Source organism: Rhinolophus sinicus, linkage group LG03 (assembly GCF_036562045.2).
Source record: "Rhinolophus sinicus isolate RSC01 linkage group LG03, ASM3656204v1, whole genome shotgun sequence".
NCBI lineage: Eukaryota > Metazoa > Chordata > Mammalia > Chiroptera > Rhinolophidae > Rhinolophus > Rhinolophus sinicus.
Window position 1 is genome coordinate 21,911,515 of NC_133753.1, and position 18,813 is coordinate 21,930,327.

At 41.8% G+C, this 18,813-nt stretch overlaps 1 protein-coding gene across 5 annotated transcripts in view; it reads left to right on the forward strand.

The window, feature by feature from the left end:
• VIPAS39 (VPS33B interacting protein, apical-basolateral polarity regulator, spe-39 homolog) overlaps positions 1–18,813 on the forward strand; it is a 36,399-nt gene that overhangs the window by 15,589 nt on the left and 1,997 nt on the right. For 4 of the 5 annotated variants that reach the window (XM_019733429.2, XM_019733427.2, XM_019733428.2 and 1 more), the window contains 17 exons: positions 1,078–1,170; positions 1,814–1,916; positions 3,340–3,483; positions 4,613–4,651; positions 5,064–5,128; positions 5,877–5,933; positions 8,151–8,243; positions 8,756–8,789; positions 9,294–9,396; positions 10,909–10,936; positions 13,073–13,146; positions 14,753–14,828; positions 15,259–15,393; positions 16,205–16,246; positions 16,568–16,657; positions 17,910–17,996; positions 18,574–18,663. In XM_019733429.2, coding sequence (XP_019588988.1) covers positions 1,078–1,170; positions 1,814–1,916; positions 3,340–3,483; positions 4,613–4,651; positions 5,064–5,128; positions 5,877–5,933; positions 8,151–8,243; positions 8,756–8,789; positions 9,294–9,396; positions 10,909–10,936; positions 13,073–13,146; positions 14,753–14,828; positions 15,259–15,393; positions 16,205–16,246; positions 16,568–16,657; positions 17,910–17,996; positions 18,574–18,663 — 1,353 coding nt within the window. Of the gene's footprint in view, positions 1–1,077; positions 1,171–1,813; positions 1,917–3,339; positions 3,484–4,612; positions 4,652–5,063; positions 5,129–5,876; positions 5,934–8,150; positions 8,244–8,755; positions 8,790–9,293; positions 9,397–10,908; positions 10,937–13,072; positions 13,147–14,752; positions 14,829–15,258; positions 15,394–16,204; positions 16,247–16,500; positions 16,658–17,909; positions 17,997–18,573; positions 18,664–18,813 lie in introns of those variants that run through there. The other variant, XR_012494582.1, reaches the window with a different exon arrangement.

Here is an 18,813-nt window from a genome sequence, read left to right on the forward strand (position 1 = left end):
GTAAAATCAATTTTAGAGTAGTTATGAGGGATTTGTGGTCTTTTGACTAATTCTTTTTTTAAAAATAATTTTTATTGGGGAATATTGGGTGACAGTGTGTTTCTCCAGGGCCCATCAGCTCCAACTCATTGTCCTTCAATCTAGTTGTGGAGGGCGCAGCTCAGCTCCAAGTCCAGCTGCCGTTTTCAATCTTTAGTTGCAGGGGGCACAGCCCACCATCCCATGCGGGAATTTAACCTGCAACCTTGTTGCTGAGAGCAACTGAGCCATCTGGCTGCCCCTCTGGAAGCTCAGCGGCAGTTCATTGTCTTCAATCTAGTTGTGGAGGGCACAGCGCACTGACCCATGTGCGAATCGAACCGGCAACCCTGTTGTTCAGAGCTTGCGGTCTAACTAACTGAGCCATCCAGCTGCCCTTGACTAATTCTTTATATATTGTATTTTGTTTTTTTTGGCCATGCCCTCATTTCCCAAGTTTGGGCAGATACTTGCTAATAAATTAATCAAGATTTGAGGATACAGGCAGGATAATTCTGCTTCTTTTAATTGCTTTGGTTTCATTCTTTCAGGCATTTAACAAGCATACGTGAGAGCAAGATATTTGTCAGTTTTATTCACTGCAGTATTCCCCGAGCCTACTACAGTGCCTCAGAGGTGGCATTCAATAGATACATGTTGAGTACACGAATTACGATGTTTTGTTGGTGATACATTCTTATAACACTTGCCTGCCTTCTTGTTTTCCCTTTATACATAGCTATGCTGAGTACTCCAGCTCTGTTGTAGGGTCCTTCAGGAGAGGGACTGTGTCTTGCATTTTTAAAATATCCCTCGCCACACCTGAGAGAGTGCCTCGAACAAAGTAGGCGTTCTAGGAAAGAATGACTCCTTGTGGGTAATTAGAGGATCAAAAGTCTGCTTGGGTCAGTTGGAGTGGAGATCCAAGGATCTGCTTATAGGGCAGGTTCAGTATTTGCTTTACCAGATTCTTTTCCATATCCCTGATTACTGGGGGGGAGGTGGTAGTTGTTTGAGGGGCACCCGAAAGGGACATACACTGTCTTCCTCTTATTCCAGATGAGTAGGACCAAGGGAGATGAGGAGGAGTATTGGAACAGCTCCAAATTCAAGGCTTTCACCTTTGATGACGAAGATGACGAGCTCTCACAGGTAGGTTTCCGAAGAGCACATCCTCTTCCGCAGTGCCGCTCGCAAACTCCTTCCCTTTGTGCTCTGGGTAGCCCGGCTTTTGGCCATGTCTCCATTAGGCTCAGAAAGGTTTGGGGTCAGATCTTTACAAAAATGTTCCTGGAGAAGAGCCCTCAGAAAAGAGCCGGAAGGACTGTAAAAACCAACTCTGCCCTTCTTTATATTATTCAGATGATTCATTTCTTTCTATTCCCCCCCCCCCAAGAACCCCAAATCTTTTTATCATGTAATATAATTTATTATACTTGAAAGATGGACTGGATTGGACGTTTTGTCTTTATTGTGTCTGTTTTCCAAATGGGGAAACAGATTCACTTTTGGAGAGGTAGATAAATTCACTCAGCTTTACACAGCAATGTATTGCCAGGAATATGGTTAGAACTCAAAAGTGGCTCTGCTTCCTCTAACTCTCTTGCCGCTGGACTGCAGTGTTAGCTAAAAAGCAGTTCGTTTTCTTGGCAAATATCTAGCAGGCTGGACTTGTGATTATAGAGGGGCAAATGTTGGCCATCTTCAAGTTCCAACCCCTCAGCCTTCCTGGTTGTCAGAGAGAGAGGTGGGAAGTGGGGAGAGCCTGAGTGTCCTGCCTTCTGTCCCTCTGCAGCTGAAGGAGTCCAAGCGGGCAGTAAATAGCCTTCGAGACTTCGTGGATGACGATGACGACGACGACCTGGAGAGAGTCAGCTGGAGTGGGGAGCCTGTGGGAAGTGAGTGGCGGAGGCCCTAGGAGGGCATTGACATTCAGGGGTCTTGTCACTCATGAAGGCTCTGCTTGTTTGTCTCTTAATGCCTGTCAGGCAAGGGAATGAGGTTAGACGATTTTCAGATGCCGACATCTGGAAATTTAACCCCAGGAAAAGACCGTTGGGGAATTACAGCCTTAGTTCCCGTCTGGCTAGGTCTGCAGTCCTAGAGCTTGGCTGGCTCTGTCAGACTCCTTTGGGGTGCTTGGTAAAGTTCGATTCCTAGGCTTCACTCCAAAGACTGATTCAGTAGGTGATGGGGCTGGTGTGGAGGGGGTGTCAATTTGTGGTAAGCTCGGCAAGTGCTTCTAATGCGCAGCCATATTTGGGAACTACTGACTTAAGCGCTCAGAACTGGTCAGCGGAACTGACTCCTTAGCCACCAAGCTCGCTGCCTAGCGGGTGTATAATACCATTTCACACCTTGGCGGAGTTGATCTGATTTTTAAGAATATTTTAAATGTTTTTCTTAAAAAGGGAACACTGTCACATTATCTAAAAAGAATGTAAGGCATACAGTCAAAGGTTTTCCTCCCACGCCGTCATGCATCTACTCCATTCTCAGTCTCTGCCCTCCCAAAAAAATAAGTGCTGTGTTTGCTTCCTGTGTCTTCATCAAAAGATACTTTTTACATTTGGAAATGCATACAGGAAAAGGGATGGCATACTTTATACCCTGCTCTTTTCACTTGATAAGATAGCTTGGAGATCTTTTCAGATTAATATATAAAGAGCGATTCTTTTTTTAAAAATAGCAGTATGGTATTACAATGTACGGACTTACCATAATTTATTTGACCAGTTCACTACTGGTGAACTTTAGATTGTGTCCAATCTTTTGTTTACTTTGCTATCAGTAACCTTGTATTCTGCCCACATGTAACGATAAGAAAGAGCAAGTCCCAGGGTGGAATTAGTGGTCTTTGTATCTGTATTGGATAGATATTGCCAAATTGCCCTCCACAGGGGTTGCTCCAATGTGTACTCCCACCAGCAATGTCTGAGGGTTCCTGTTTCCCCACAGCCTCGCCAACACTGGGTGTTATTGCACTTTGAGATCTTTGCGGGTCTTAGAGGGAACAAACGGTATCTCAGTGTACTTTTAATTTATGTAATGATCTTGTTAAGAGTGAGGTTGAGCATCTTTTCATATGTTTAATAGCCACTTGAATTTCCTTTTCTGTGATCCATTTATTCATTTCCTTTGCCCATTTTTCTGTTGATTAGTCTATTTCATTCTGTCCTTTTTCTCTGCCCTGATTTTTGGAGTCCATGTTAGCCAAAGGACCAGGGCCTCTGGTGAAAAGCTTTTAGAGTTTGTTGGAATGCTTGTTATCCAGGATTTGTCTGGATGAGAATGACTGATTTAGTTCTTACTGTCTCGCAGGTATCTCATGGTCCATCAAAGAGACTGCTGGTAATAGTGGGTCAAACCATGAGGGGCGTGAACAGCTAAAGAGCCGAAACAGCTTCTCTTATGCACAGCTACCCAAGCCTGCTTCTGCCTACTCCCTGAGCAGCTTTTTTAGAGGTAAAGAGTGATGCTTAAAATAACAGAATCCTTTTCCTTCTTCAAAAATGCTCGGGCTAAAATTTTCATTCACTGTGGAAGAAAAATATTGAAGAATAAAGAATTATCTTTGTAGCTGGCAGTTGAGGATCAGGAGTGGGAGAAATGAGAGAAATTTAGAGGGGTTGCACCAGGTTTCTAGAACATGACGAGCAAAATTGACATTAACCCTGTGACAGCTACTGAAGAAATTTGGCTAAGTCAGAATTCCTCCCTTCCCCTGTGCACTGCTGGTGGGAATGTAGTGGTACAGCCACTGCGGAAGACAGTAAAGCAGTTTCTCAAAAAATTAACCACAGAATAACCATATGATCTAGCATTCCCCTTCTACGTATGTACCAAAAAGAGTTGAAAGCAGGAACTTGAATACACCAACGTTCATAGAAGCATTATTCAGAGTAGCCAAAAGGTGGTAACAACTCAAATGTCCATCGACTGATGAATGGACAAGCAAAGTGTACATACAATGGACTATTATTCAGCCAAAAAGGAACAAAATTCTGATACATACTACAACGTAAATGAACCTTGATGACTTTATGCTAAGTGAAATAAGCCAGAGACAAAAAGATAAATACTGTGTGATTTCACTTATATGCGGTATCTAGAATAGTCAGATTCAGAGACAGAAAGTAGAATAGTGGTTACCAGGGCTGGGGGTGATGGGGAATGGGGAGTTAATTGTTTTTTATTTATTTTTTTAAAATTTTTAAATTTTTAAATTTTTTTTGTTTTTGGGAGTTAATTGTTTGATGGGTACAGAGTCTCAGTTTGGGATGATAAAGTTCTGGCGATGGGTAATGGTGATGGTTGTACAATGTGAACCATGTATTTAATGCCACTGAATTATAGACTTAAAAATAAACTGGTAAATTTTATGTTGTATATATTGTATGGCAATTAAAAAATTTTTCCTCCCTGCTTTTTTTTTTATGGCCCCTCAAATGTCTGAAATTGAATAAAAGCTTTTTTAAGCCTTGAATTCGCATGTTGCATATTAAGGTTTTATACACTCTTATGTCCTTAACCAAACCTGAATGGCTCTGACTTGAACTATTCACCTCTTTCCTCATATGTTCTTTATCTTTAGGGAGAACTAGACTTGGAAGTTTCCAGTCCCTTTCTGATGGTAGGCATTGATCCTCTTTTCTTGCTTACTATGGGAGACGTTACCAATCTAGGGTGCAGTGTGGGAAGTCATGGAGACAAGTGGTACTTAGATGATTACATGAAATTTGTTGTGAATCTACCATCACTGTTAGAGAAATTTTCTGATCCTGAGTCAGGAAGTAAAGATCATTCTTGAAGAAAAAGAAAAAAGAAAACAAAAAAATTAGAATAAATAAATAAAAAGATCATTCTGGTTTCAGGCAGAAGGAGTGACTGCTAGGGATACTGGCTTTGGGGAGGAACCAAGATCTACTTTGAGCCCTAAAGATACCTTGGAAGCTTAGAAGTAAAAAAAAAATGTGAGAAGGAAGTAGTTGAGGAAAGAAATGACAAGAATGTGGTATCTTTTTGAATGTGGTGTTCTTTTTCAGCTCTCTCGGACACACCTGCCAAAAGCTATGCTCCAGAGCTGGGGAGACCCAAGGGGGAATATAGGGTGAGTTAGCTCTTACTTTGGTGTGGCACTTCACACAGTTTAAAGTGCTTTGACATAACGTTATCTTGTCAACTTTTTGAGCAGTTATAAATATTTTAAACCCCTTTTATAGATAAGAAAACTGGATTTCTAAGCGTTAGGGCTTGCCTCGGGTCTTATAACTAGTAAGTGGTAGAAATGGGACTCAAAAATTTCTAATTTTTGATTCAGTCCAACTCACTGTCCTTCCCCATTACGCTGCCTTTCGAAAGCATTTCATCATCGAAAGCAAGTCATCACTTGGAAGCTTCTCATCATCACTGTGGTCTGGGAAGTTGGTGGAGCTCATGTTGCCATGAAGCACATAACATATCAAATTGATTCATGAGGAAAACACTGTATTATAAGGTCCAGAAAAGGAACGTGTCTCCCTCTTTCCTTACGTTGGCAAAACTATTAATACATAGAGTCTCAAAAATGTTACTGCTTGCACCTAGGGGTTGAAATCCTGAACCACTAGTCATAAGATTACTGATTTTGTAAATTGGTTCATTCCCCCTTTGATTTATCTCTTTCTTCCTGTATTGTCCAGTTCTGGTCCTTTCGAAACTCAGAACAAGACTCTCCAAGTTCATTTTTTTTTTCATCCAATCCCTCACACAGTATTTCCCCTTTAGGGACCAACACTATGAGTTTGAGGTGAGGTGCTGCAATACTGATAATTCTGACCCCTTAGCTTCTTGCGACTCATGAGTTGCTAATGTTGCAGGATTACAGCAATGACTGGAGCCCCAGTGACACAGTGCGACGCCTCCGGAAGGGCAAGGTAAGGCCACTGGAGAGAGAATTCTCGTGGGGATTTTCGGGAAGCTGGCCAGCTTGTTCCCACAGGGAGGATTTCTTGACCGCTCTCTTCAGTTCTATTTGTTAAATGAAGTGGTTTTCAGGAGGAAAATAAGTCCACTGAGATGGAAAGTCAGCTGCAAAATTGAGAATTCTCCAGAGGTTAGTGTTGTTTTAATAGAGTAGTAGGGAAAGAGTGATGGATGAGAAGGAAGAGTACTTTGAAGAATGAGAGCGATCTTTTATATTTAGGTCTCTGATCCATTATAAGTTAACTTTTATATATGGGGTGAGGTTAGAAATGGAGTTCATTTTTCCCCCCCCACACAGATCTCCATATATTTCAGCTCTGTTTGTTGAAAAGACTATCCTTTCTCAGTAGAATTAGCTTGGTGCCTTTGTGGAAATCAGTTGACCATATAGGTATAGGTCTGTTTCTGGACTCTTAGTCTAGCTCATTGGTTTATTTGTGTATCATTATACCATTACCACAGCGTTGATTGTTGTAGTAAATCTTGAGATCAAAAATATAAGTGAAAAGACCACCATAGCTGGGAGAAAATACCGGAGGTGCCAATAAAAATATATACAAGTGGAAACTGGTCAACATTGTTCAAGCTGTAGTTTGCTGTAATCAGAAGTATCTGGACGCTGATGGTAACCACTTTGAGCACCTCTTATAATTGCAGAAGTCAAACGTGACTTGTATTCATCTTTTGTTATCAGTATATGTTAAGTATTACAATTTTAATACTGTTTTCCTTTCTTAAAATGTGTATACATTTTTTTGGCACCCTATGTATTTGCAAAATACATAGATTATAAAGGGTTTTTATCCAGAATGTATAAAGAATAACATATTCTGTCCCATAATGAGAATATAAACAATCCAATAAAAAAACTGGCATAAGATTTGACCAGTGATATCACAAAAAAAGGTATTTGAAGGGCCAATAAGCACTTGAAAAGATGCTCAGTGTTATCAGTTACCACAAAAATGTGAATCAAAACTGTGAGATACCACTATACAGCCCCTAGAACGGCTAAGCTTACAAATGCTGACCATGCCAAGCACTGGAAAGGTGTGGAGGAGCTGGAACTCCCCTACGCTGTTAGCAGGAAGGTAAAATAGTCCAATGACTTGGGAAAATAGCCTGACAGTTTCTTACAAAGTTAAACGCACACTTCACTCCTAGGCATTTACAGTCTAAGCTAAATGAAAACATATGTCCATGCAAAGACTTGTACATAAATGTTCATAGCAGCTTTATTCCTAATAGCCCCCAAAGGGGAAACCATGCGAATATCCGTCAGATGATAAATGGATGACTAAACGGTGGTGTGTGCATACGATGAAAACTATTTGCCAGTGTATGGAACAGAGTGTGCATATTCCCTGTCACCACAGCACTTAGATTCGTCTCAGAAACGTGGTGTTGGTGAGAGAAGCCAGGTGCCAGTGAGTACATACCGTGTCCCTGAAAATAAGACCTAGCTGGACAATCAGCTCTAATGCGTCTTTTGGAGCAAAAATTAATGTAAGACCCGGTCTTATTTTACTATAATATAACACCAGTCTAATATAATACAATATGATGTGATGTGATATAATATAATATACCAGGGTCTTTTTTTGCTCCAAAAGATGCATTAGAGCTGATTGTCCGGCTAGGTCTTATTTTTGGGGAAACACAGTATTGTATCATTCTATTTTTCTGAAATTTTAGAAAAAATGCAACTTTAGTGACTGAAAACAAATGAGTGGTTGCCAGGGGCTGGGGCGGAGCAGGTGTTGATGGCACAGTGGACAAAGACAAGGGAAGTGCTGGCGTGATGGAAACGTTCTGGATCCTGACTGTGGTCCTAGTTACATGGAGTTATCTACTGGTCAAAACTCACTGAGGAGTAATGCTTACATTTTAGTGTATGTAAATTTTACCTCATTGAAACGAGAACCAGTGATTGCCCTACCTGTCACCTTTGGCAAGATGTCATCAGGAAATGAGCATCTTCATTAGGGTGAACTAGAGAGAGTGAGGGGGCACCTGCTGTCTTACAGAGGGCTGGGGACCATAGTGTAAAAATGGAGTGGCTCTGCTTGGGGACGTTTCCTTTCATTCTTACCCACTCCTCAGTATCCAGTGCAAAGGAATATAGCAAACGGTCTTCCTGCACAGTAATTCTGTTCTCATTCTGCCAGGTCTGCTCACTAGAAAGATTCCGCTCCTTACAGGACAAGCTACAGCTCCTAGAAGAAGCAGTAAGCGTGCATGATGGAAACGTCATTACCGCAGTGAGTTGTGGGTTTTGTTTGTTATTTAGTCATTGTTTTCATTAATTTCTGAAAATCCGATCAGAATAGACTTTAACATTTTAGGTTAAATGTCAAGTAAAGATCCTGGATTTGCTCTTGAAGTGTAGGATTCTCAGTAATATGTCCTCTAAGGCTCAGCTGGCAGGATATGCATTGTGTGTGGAACTCTTCTTGATTATAACCAAGAAGCAGTGGGTTGACTGCTCTGTTCGAAAAAATAATCGGGGAGGAGAGATGTGAGAGCAGTCTCTCTCAGAGGGAGGTGTCTCTTGCCAGTGGGCACGGGCCCGGGTATGTGTGGACTCCCAAGACACAGCTCAGATGCAGACGTCTGTCACCTGTCCTTCCACCACATGGAGAAATCTGTTGTCTGGATCTGCAAAGGTTCCTGATGAGTTGCTGACCTCATTCCTAGCATCAGGTGCTCAGGGCAGGGCTTTGTGTTTGAAAGGTTGCAGGGATAATTCATCCTTTGTTCTCTTTTCCTCTAGGTTCTGATCTTCCTGAAGAGGACACTGAGCAAAGGTGAGCATGGGTTGAGGGAAATCTTCAGTCAGTAAGATGTCTGCTGCATTTGAGGGGAGAATGGCGTTATGGCTTTTATACTAGAATTCACCAGCATGAAATCTCCTTCAGAGACAGCTGTGTGGCCTGAGACCTCAGAGCACACATCATGTCTCTGAGGGCATCGTCATCCCTTAGTGTGTAACTGCACTAACTGCAAAGCCCCATCTATTGATTGGACACACAGCGGGCTGTGTTGGTCTGAGGAGGTCAGAGTCGACGCTAAGTACCTTAGTTTGGACTGATGAGAACCGAAGGCTGACTCAGTGGCCAAGCATCACCCTGAACCATGGAATGTGTTGATGGTGGATTGAGCCATAGGGATGGGTACCATAAAAACTGTTCCTAGCTTCTGATGGACTGTGAGGAATTCATGTTGGGAATGTGTGAGTAGGGAGACCAATTTCACACTGGAGTAACAGGCTTTAATCTTGCGCCCCCTAACAACTTCTTCCTGCCTGTTAGAGATCCTCTTCCGAGAGCTGGAGGTGCGACAGGTTGCCCTGAGACATCTCATTCACTTCCTGAAGGAAATAGGGGATCAAAAACTGCTTGTAGACCTCTTCAGGTAAGAACGGATGATCGGGTCTATCAAGTACATTAAGTAGTTTGTTCAGAGCACTCGGGGGATACAAAGAAAGAAGACACGGTCCCTTTTTTTCTGGAGAGATTTGCTAGACAACATACTGAAGTATGGTGGGCTACCTAGCAATACACCCCAGGCTGTGCTAAGGTGGTAGTGTCGCAGGCGGGTGAGAACCCGGTGCTGGAGGCACACACATCTATGTGGGACACTGGCTCGACCCCTAATTCACAGAGTGACCAGCCCCTCCACACATAGGCTTTCACATCTGTGAAATGAAGCTGATGTCACCTGCCCCACAGGATGATTAGGAAGATTAAAAGAGTTGGTGTGTGTGAAGCACTTAGCCTAATGCCTAGTCTGTAGCATTAATCAGTATTCGTAAGCATTTTTTTTTTTTATAAAAGACTAGAATAAAAGTACCTTGATTACTTGGGCCCCAGTAATGTAGTGAGAGATATAGTGGAAGAGCAGAAGAAGCAAATGCAATTTTCAGTCAGGAGACCTGAGGAAAGCCTGGTGGAAGCGGGTAGGAACTGAGTTGCGCCTGTGAGACTAGGTAGGATCCTGACAGGTGGAGAAGTAAGTGGTGGGCGTGTCTTCGGGGGGGAGGGGCTATCTTTTATCATGTTTTCTTTTCCTAGCTCACTCTCATCAGAAGGGACTGTTTCCCATCTTTAGATTAGAATGTATGTATATAATGTCCTTTCCTCAGTGTCGGAGAAGGGGTTGGAACCTCTGTTGAGGCTGACATGTGGCCTACGGGAACTCCACTGACCAGTGACTCCAGCATGGCGACGAGCTGCCCCAAAGACTAAAGTGGGGAAAGCACGTCACCTGGTTAGGGTCAAGATTACCAATTATGAGCCATGAATTTTCAGAAGATACGTTCCTCGAGGCTGGCTGTTCCCTCCCTCCTTCCCAACCAACAAAGCTTTATTAAGCATCCCCTCTGTGCCCAGCAGTGACGGTAATTGTAGTGGCCCATCAAGAGTAGGAAGGGGTCAGACATAAAAGTCCCCGTTCTCCACGGCCTTCCCACCTTTAGGGAAAGACAAAACACACTTTACACTGTACATGAAGCTAAGAGAATATGGAAATAGCAGAATACAAAATCTGTTTAAGATTCTGTATTGGCAGAGAAGAAAAGTGCTTTCATCTTCCCCAACACCCATAGCATTTCTGTGGGCTCAGGTTCTTCCTGTGCAGGCTCCGAGGCTTCCTGCCAGACCTGCTAACACTAGAATTGGCAGTGCCCGGCCGAGCCCTCTGGTCCCTGCTTTTCGCTCGGCTTGAATGATCAATGAGAGCTGAGCCACCATGTGTTTTCAAAGGGCTGCTGGTAGTAGAAAGTTTAAGAGGACAAGGGCTTTCCTTGTGTATAGAGGCAAATGAGTTTGAATTGTGTTTCTCCTAGAGCAGTCATCTTATTTTGTAAGGTTATACTCCCACACATTAATAGATAAAAATGCCGTGCTCCCTTCTGCTTCTTCCCAGGTTCCTAGATAGAACAGAAGAACTTGCGGTAAGTGTGATCTTTGTTTCAGTTGGGGACCTAACAGAAATCTAAGCCAAAACCCAGTCTCCAAGATCCCAGAATGACTGAACCGATTTCCTTTTCTTTGGTATTGATTATATCCAGAAGAGAGGCACATGGGAAGCCTGAAGACATAATCCAAATCATGTACTGTTATGTTCTTTTTTTAAATGCTCTTTTGACTGGGCTTATGAATAACTATTTTGAATAAATGAATGAAAAATGGCCTGATCAATTTGTAATTTGTTATTTAGTTTCTAGTCACTTTCAATTACTGGTTTGTAGGAGCTTTTGGGTTTTGGCTTGTAATACCAAAGAAAATGTTGAAAGCTAAGAGGGTTAGGAAACCAGATATAGGTCAAGAAGGAAGATAGGTCAAACTGGTGGTACACCGGTCGGTACACATTGTGGCTGACAGCTCAATGACCGAGGGTTAAAATGGAGTTTTGGCAGATTTTCACCATCATAGAAGGAATTCCTGGAATATGAGAATAAGTCTGAAATTTTACCAAAAGTTTCATTATATTACTAAAACTTTAGTGATCCATTTTAAAAAGTTTGACATGGTACAGGGGTAAGAATTTCCCAGTGCTATTAATGAATGGCAGGTTTGTTCCTTTAGTCACTGTACTACATATATGTGGTGATGTCCTTGCTCACACTCAGCTGGCACATTTAATAATACTGCTAAACTTCTTTGCACAGCAATATAATTTTGTAAAATGAACATGTATTTAATATTTAAGGCATGGTAAAAATCTCAAAAATCCTTTATCTTAATCTACTGAACGTGATTAGAAGTCTGTAGTAATCATTTTGAAAAGCTTTTGTTTACATTTTTAATCTCCATAGGTTCTAAATTATAAGGAATTTTCTTCATGCAGCATTCTTATAAAGTTTTTGTTTTGTAATTTGATTAGTGAAAACAAATGTGTTTTGGGTAACTCATTTTTATCTAAAATCATCTTATTTTTTTCATATTATCTATTATATTTGAATTGAAGGTGATTTATCATGCATGTTGTATATAAATTTGGAGTTTCCCAAACTCGTAAACTTTGGAAGTGGCAAAGCTGATAGTTTGCTTTTAGTGTATACTCATAGAGTATGAAGATGTCCCAGTTAGGAGCTTTTCTTCAAAGACTTAAGGCCAAAAAATTACTATAACTCTTATAGATTACTTTCTTTAATCGAAATGATTATATACCAAATATTTTATAAAGATTAGATTATGATACAATGTAATCTTTGTTACTCTGTTTTATATTATCATTTGCATTCTCACACGTATCCATTGGCTCTAAAAGGAGTTTACACCATCCTTCTGAAAGCCAGTTCATTCTTTTAATATTAATTTTCAATCTGTTTATTTTTTTAGTTCTCGGAAAATTTTTATTTTATATAAAATTGCAGCATTTAAATTTCAGTTAATTTTTTAGAATTTCAAAATAGAAAAAGCATAAGACTTTCAGAGTTACATTTAGAACCTATAGTATTTGATGTGACTATTTAGCTGTCAACAGCGAATCAGAATGACCTGCCCTATTCGCGTTACTGACATTGTTAATTGTTAGATAGTTACAGGATTGTGCTGTCATACATATGTACAAGGTCAAGGATGCCCAGAAATAACACTGAAGGCAGATGTTTAGCCCATAGGCCTTTCAAAGGCTGATGAAGCCAAAGCTGGTTCTAGTTAAATACTGAAACTAAAGCCAAACTTCAGGATAAAGTTAGGTTTTCCATCTACTTAGTGCTTCATTGCAGGTCAGCACTTTCCAATAGGGCTTCCTACCATGGTGGGAATATTCCCTGTCTGTGCTGTTCCATGTGGGAGCCACTAATCACATGTAGCTGTTGAGAACTTAAAAAGTGACTAGTGCAACTAAGGACCTGAAGTTTTTTTATTTAAGTAGTTTAAATTTAAATGGAAACAACCAAATGTGGCTAGTCGATATTGCACTATATGTTGCAGTTACATATAAACCAAAGAGTGATTTGGAATCCCCACACCCAGTCCTCACTGAGAAGGAATCTCTGATAATGAAAAATTTAGTTTTTAAGCATGGAAAGTCTGCTTATAAGGAGACAAAATAGCTCAAAGCCTGTCTCTGTTTCTTGTAGCTGTCCCATTACCGAGAGCACTTGAACATACAGGACCCTGAGAAACGAAAAGAATTTCTTAAGACCTGCATTGGGTAAGTATAGGGGACAAATGTTTTTAAGTATAGATATGCTCAGGCAGAGGAATGAAGAGACAAAAGAGGGTGGAAAGGATAGATAGTTGAAGGAGAAGGCTAACAGTAGACCATACAAGCGTCATTAAATATTGTCTCATTCAGTGGTTCCAGACACTAATCCCCAGTACAGTTTTCACTGATTGGTGGTAAATTGAGAAAAATGAAGACAATAGAGAAAAAGAGTTTTTTTCCCCCCAAAGCTAAATTTATTTAATTGAAAGTCTGCCTTTTATTCTGGGATTTTATTTTCCCTCTTCTCCTTCCCTTTTTTGGTAATAAAATAGGTTGTAATTCTTTTTTATGATCTTAGGGATTAAAAAGTTGGCAACACTTACCTTATATATCATTTTCAATGTTACTGGTCCTTGAAACCCTGAAGCCCAAAAACGCTGATTGAGTGCAGGCTTTCACCCAGAATATAAGTCCCCGTAACACCCAGCCCCACACATTGTTACTCTTCCAGGGATGGCACTCACTACTCTTGGAAGTAGCTCAGGTTATTGTTGGACAACCTTCGTGATGGGCAAGTGCTTCCTTATGTTGAGTGGAATCTTGCTTCCCGGTATCTTTTAAGAAGGTGCAGCGTCTACCCAGGAGACCTTGCTTCTCCAGGGTCAGTGTTCACGGTTGTTTCAGTCATTCCTCGTGTGACATGATTTCCAGGTTTCACATTTAGAAATTCGTTTATGTCAATGCCGCCCTTAATTTTAGCGTTATCAAATACTGAGCTATGTCCTATGGCCTCATAAACCAAGAGAAGTTAGGGTAGTGAAGTGACTGGGACCTGTTGCTGTCTCCCTTTATCTCTTCTAAAAATTGGCTGTGGCTCACATGTACCTGGGATAGTGTAACTGAATTTCCGAATTCCTCCTGGAATGAGTGGAGTAGGGGAATAGGGCAGATTACGCATTGGGAGTGGAAAATCTGGCTGCTATTCCGGCCTCACCCACTCACTTGCCGTATGACTCTTAGGTGAGACACTGTTTGTCCTTCAGCTTCTTCATGTGTAAAAACACAATGTCGTGTTGAAGATGGGCCCTTTGACATTCGTTGAGATCCTTACCAATCTACAAACATATCACCATACCATTTAATTTTACCTTATTACTCTGCAATGAAAAATGGCTAATAATGGAAGTGCTCATGGAGGAAAGCTAAGCAGTGACTTTAAGTGACGACATGAACCCCTGTGCTTTACTAGGATGTGGATGACAGGCCGTTGGATAGGCTCAGTCACTAGCTCAGTCACTCGTTCATCAAACATTCCAGCTCCCACAGCGAGAGGATTTTCATTCATTCCTCACCAGAATCACTAATGACTACATAGATTTTGTGGACTTTCAGGATCCTTCTTGAATTGGCAAAACCTTAAATACAAAATCCCAGCTAAAGGTCCACTCTGTTTTCTGCTTTCTCTGCCTTTCAGGGTTGCTCTAAAGGTGAACTGAGGTCAGATTTGTGAGGTACCGTGAGCCTCTTAGGCTTACAGTGGTGATTTGGTTTAATTGGGTTTGTTTCCTGTTTGAGTAGAGAAAGAGGTACTAACCTTCTGGCCCTCTACCAGTTTGCCATTTTCAGCAGAAGATTCTGCACACGTACAAGACCATTACACACTCCTGGAACGTCAGATCATTATTGAGGTTAGACTCCTCGTCTCTGTTTCTGCTTCAGTGCCATTCAGCATCTGGGAGACATGTGTGCTCTGCCCGTGTATGTCATGTCCTGTTACAGTCTCTAAGAGCCTTTCATCTCTCCCTCTGTATCATAGCCCCCTTCCCTCCAGTGTTCTCAGGCGTCATTTTTCTTCTCACCCACTGTTAACCTGGAAGTGTTTCCTCTTCATCCCAGGACTCCCATTTCATCACCACTTTGCGGGTCTTCTCCCATCCAACTCGGATCTATAATCATTTTATGCATTTTAAACTCACTTGGTTTATCCTAGGCAATTTCTCTTTGTCTTTCTTGCCTTTTTGTAGGGTAGGAAACACAGCTACTATAGTATTAAAGGTTTCTCTCCTGCTTCTACTCCGTGGACATTGTTCTTTTTTTCACTGGCTCACGCCACCACAGGCAAATGATCGGCATCTAGAATTAGCAGGACAGACTGAGATCTTCCGCAAGCACCCCAGGAAAGCTTCCATCCTCAACATGCCACTAGTGACGACGCTTTTCTACTCCTGCTTCTACCACTACACGGAGGCCGAGGTACAGGCACACTGAACAACCCCACACACTCTCACTGCTCAGAGAAGCATAGTCTGAAGCCAGTGTTTTCATGCACTCTGTTAACAGTGGGTGCGTATAATTCTCAGAAATCCACCTGGAAGCTTTCCTGGCCCACAGCAGGGGTGAGCCAAGGTGGGAAAAGAGGTTTGTAAGGGCTTCCGTGGCTTCCAGTGAGCTGACATGTAGCATCGCACGTTCTGTCTCACCAGTGCTGAGCCAGAGCAGTCTGTTCCAAGGGTCATAACTTCAAACAGTTGGCACAGTGTAGAGAAGAGCAGCAGGGTGTCAGGTAGCAGGGGATACTTTAAAAACATTTTGTTTCAAGAGGTTTGACGGTGGCCGCATGGCTCAGTTGGTTAGAGCGTGAGCTCTGAACAACAGGGTTGCCGGTTTGATTCCCACATGGGTCAGTGAGCTGCACCCTCCACAACTAGATTGAAGGACAGCGACTTGGAACCGACAGGCCCTGCAGAAACACACTGTTCCCCAGTATTCCCCAATAAAATTTATTAAAAAAAAAAAAAAAAAGGTTTGAATTGAATGATGATAGGTGGACATTGGATTAGCGTAAAATTGGGCAAACACCATACTCACTAATTCAGTCCTGCTAAGCTCGGTTGTGGTGAGAGCCAATTAGATTTGATAGAGCTTTTCTCTTAAAATAAATTCTGGGTTTAAATGGTTACAGAGTGAAATGTAGAAAGTCGAGGTAGTAGAAAAGAAAATGGGAGATTGGATGGTATTTGGGAAAGTCAGTAACACTAACATTCCTTCTCCACTTTCATCCTAGGGGACATTCAGCAGTCCAGTCAACCTGAAGAAGACATTCAAGGTAAATACAAACTGGTCAGTCTTTGGTCAGGGTACCTACGCAGAGCGGGTATGTTTGTAACCCTGCATAGTAAGTCCTTGGATAGTCAAGGTTAAAGGTAGAAAGGTTTGTGTTTGTGCGAAGTGAGATAAGGCTTTAACTGACTGGCCTACAGTGCTGGGGCTGGGAAACTAATGGGTTCTTGATGACTACGAGATTTATGGATTTTATGGGGCAGAATCAACACTATGGTATATTTTTTGCCTCTTTTCCAGAATTGTCAAGCACCTCCCCTGGCGCATTTCTACTTCCCCTTAAATTCCCCTGGTCTCTGCTTTCTAGATCCCAGACAAACAGTATGTGCTGACAGCCCTGGCTGCTCGCGCCAAGCTTCGAGCCTGGCATGATGTAGATGCCCTCTTTACCACTAAGGTGGGTGCCCTGGAACTGTGTCACGCTGTTGATGTCTTGGACACATCATCTTGTCATCCAGGTCTCATAGGAGTCTCAAGTTCTAGTGGCTAGCTTACATTTTTCCTCCAATGTTTTCTTTTCCAGAATTTCAAACCTGACGTTGAATAGTGTAATGAACACTAATAGTCTTGACCTACTTCATTAACTGATTAACATTTTTGCTCTATTTGTTTTCTCTTTTTCTATGCAAGTAGAAAAAGGGAAAGCAAATGTGCTTTTTTCTTTTGCTGAACCATTTGAAAGTAAGTTTCAGATATGATGACACTTCTCCCTTAAATACTTAAGCATTTATCTTTTTTGTAACCACGATATTATCATGCTCAAGAAATTTAACATTAATATTATACTGTTATATACAGATGGTGCCAAAAAAAGTATACGTGTTTTAAGAAAGAAAAATACTGTATTATAATTGTAATACTCAATGTATACTGATAACAAAAGATGAATACAAGTCATGTGTATCCATGTTTTTGGCAGCCCTGGTATATAGTCTATATTTAAATTAGCTCTCTGGCGCTGTTGTTTTGGTTTTATGTTCGTTTGCTCTCAGGATCCAAAGAAGGATCTTGCATTACATTTGGTTGTTGTGTTTCTACTGACTGACATTTTGAATACTCATTTTTCCGTTATGGATTTGAGAATTTTCTGTTTTTTCCCCTTTGTTAGTTATTGTGTAACTACCAAAGGAGGACATGCCTGGTCCCAATCAAATGCTGTATGAAAGTACAGAGAAGAAAGAGTGAAGTTCCTCTTCCATTGTCCACCTGCTCCTGTCTCACTCCCTTCCTCAGGGCACACACCACTAAAAGTTTGAGCACTTTCCAGATCTTAACTGATGAATTTATAAACAAGCTTCTATATATAAATATAACGCTACAGAGGAACGGAGTTTTCTACCCCGTTAAGTTCATATTATAAGTATTTCTAACTAAATTACTTACTTCATTTAGCTGTATTTCACAGACTTCTTTCTACATTAGTGCCTGTAAACCTAAGAACTTATTTCATACCTCTGACTCTTTGACACCGTCTCAAGTCCCTTCACTTTTCTGAAAAACTCATCTTTCTTCACCTCCCTGTCCCCCACCCCCACCCCAGTGCATCCAATTTCACAGCCACGTTATTTTGGTCTGACTATAAAACGTAGGGAGACTAACTCAGAGTGTGTTGAGTTTATGTCTGGCCTTGCTGCTTCTGCCTTTTTCAGAACTGGCTGGGCTACACCAAGAAGAGAGCACCCATTGGCTTCCATCGGGTTGTGGAAATTTTGCACAAGAACAGTGCCCCTGTCCAGGTAATGGCTCCTGAAGAGAGCTGGGCCCTGGATCCTCTAGGAGACCTAACTTGTAGCCTCTTACTGGTCCATGGTGACAGACTTAACCTGTTCTGGTCTTCCCTTAAAGGCCACATAATGGCCATGTTGGGTCTTAAGATAGAAAAGGCCAGGGAGAGAAGTCATCCTCTGCCCTTTAGAATTAATCTGCCCTCTCCGAGAAGTACCTACTGTGTTTAGCCCATGTGGACTACTGTTCAAATGATGGCAAAGGAGAACTTGCTGAGAAGGGACGTGAGGCAGCAGTGGGTGCGATGCTGGATCGGATCTAGGGCTGCTCGTTGCTGGCGTGGGTATCCCGCTCTAGATAAGGAGGAACGTGCTCATCCCCTCTGTCCTGGGGAGCTTGGAAGTGCTGCGTGGAGTCCACATCGTTCCCCAAGGCAGAGCTTGTCCTGCGCTGGATGATGGGGATGGTCCACGTCAGATATTATACACAAACTCTTTTGCCTTCCTCGGGATGTTTCTTTTCCTACCTTTCAGAGCTCTGTGTTTTATGGGTCTGGGAATCATTAACCAGAAATACCTCTTCCCACAGATATTACAAGAGTATGTCAATCTGGTGGAAGATGTGGACACAAAGTTGAACTTAGCTACCAAGTTCAAGTGCCACGATGTTGTCATTGATGTGAGTCCCCAAGAAATAAGAACCCTGAGTTAGACCCTCTGTCCTGCATCCTGAGGTACTTCCATCAATTTTGACTTAATGGACAGAAGGGTCTGGCAAGAGTTAGTTTTGAGGCCAGCGCTCCTGTGTTACTTTCCCAGCCCTCTGACT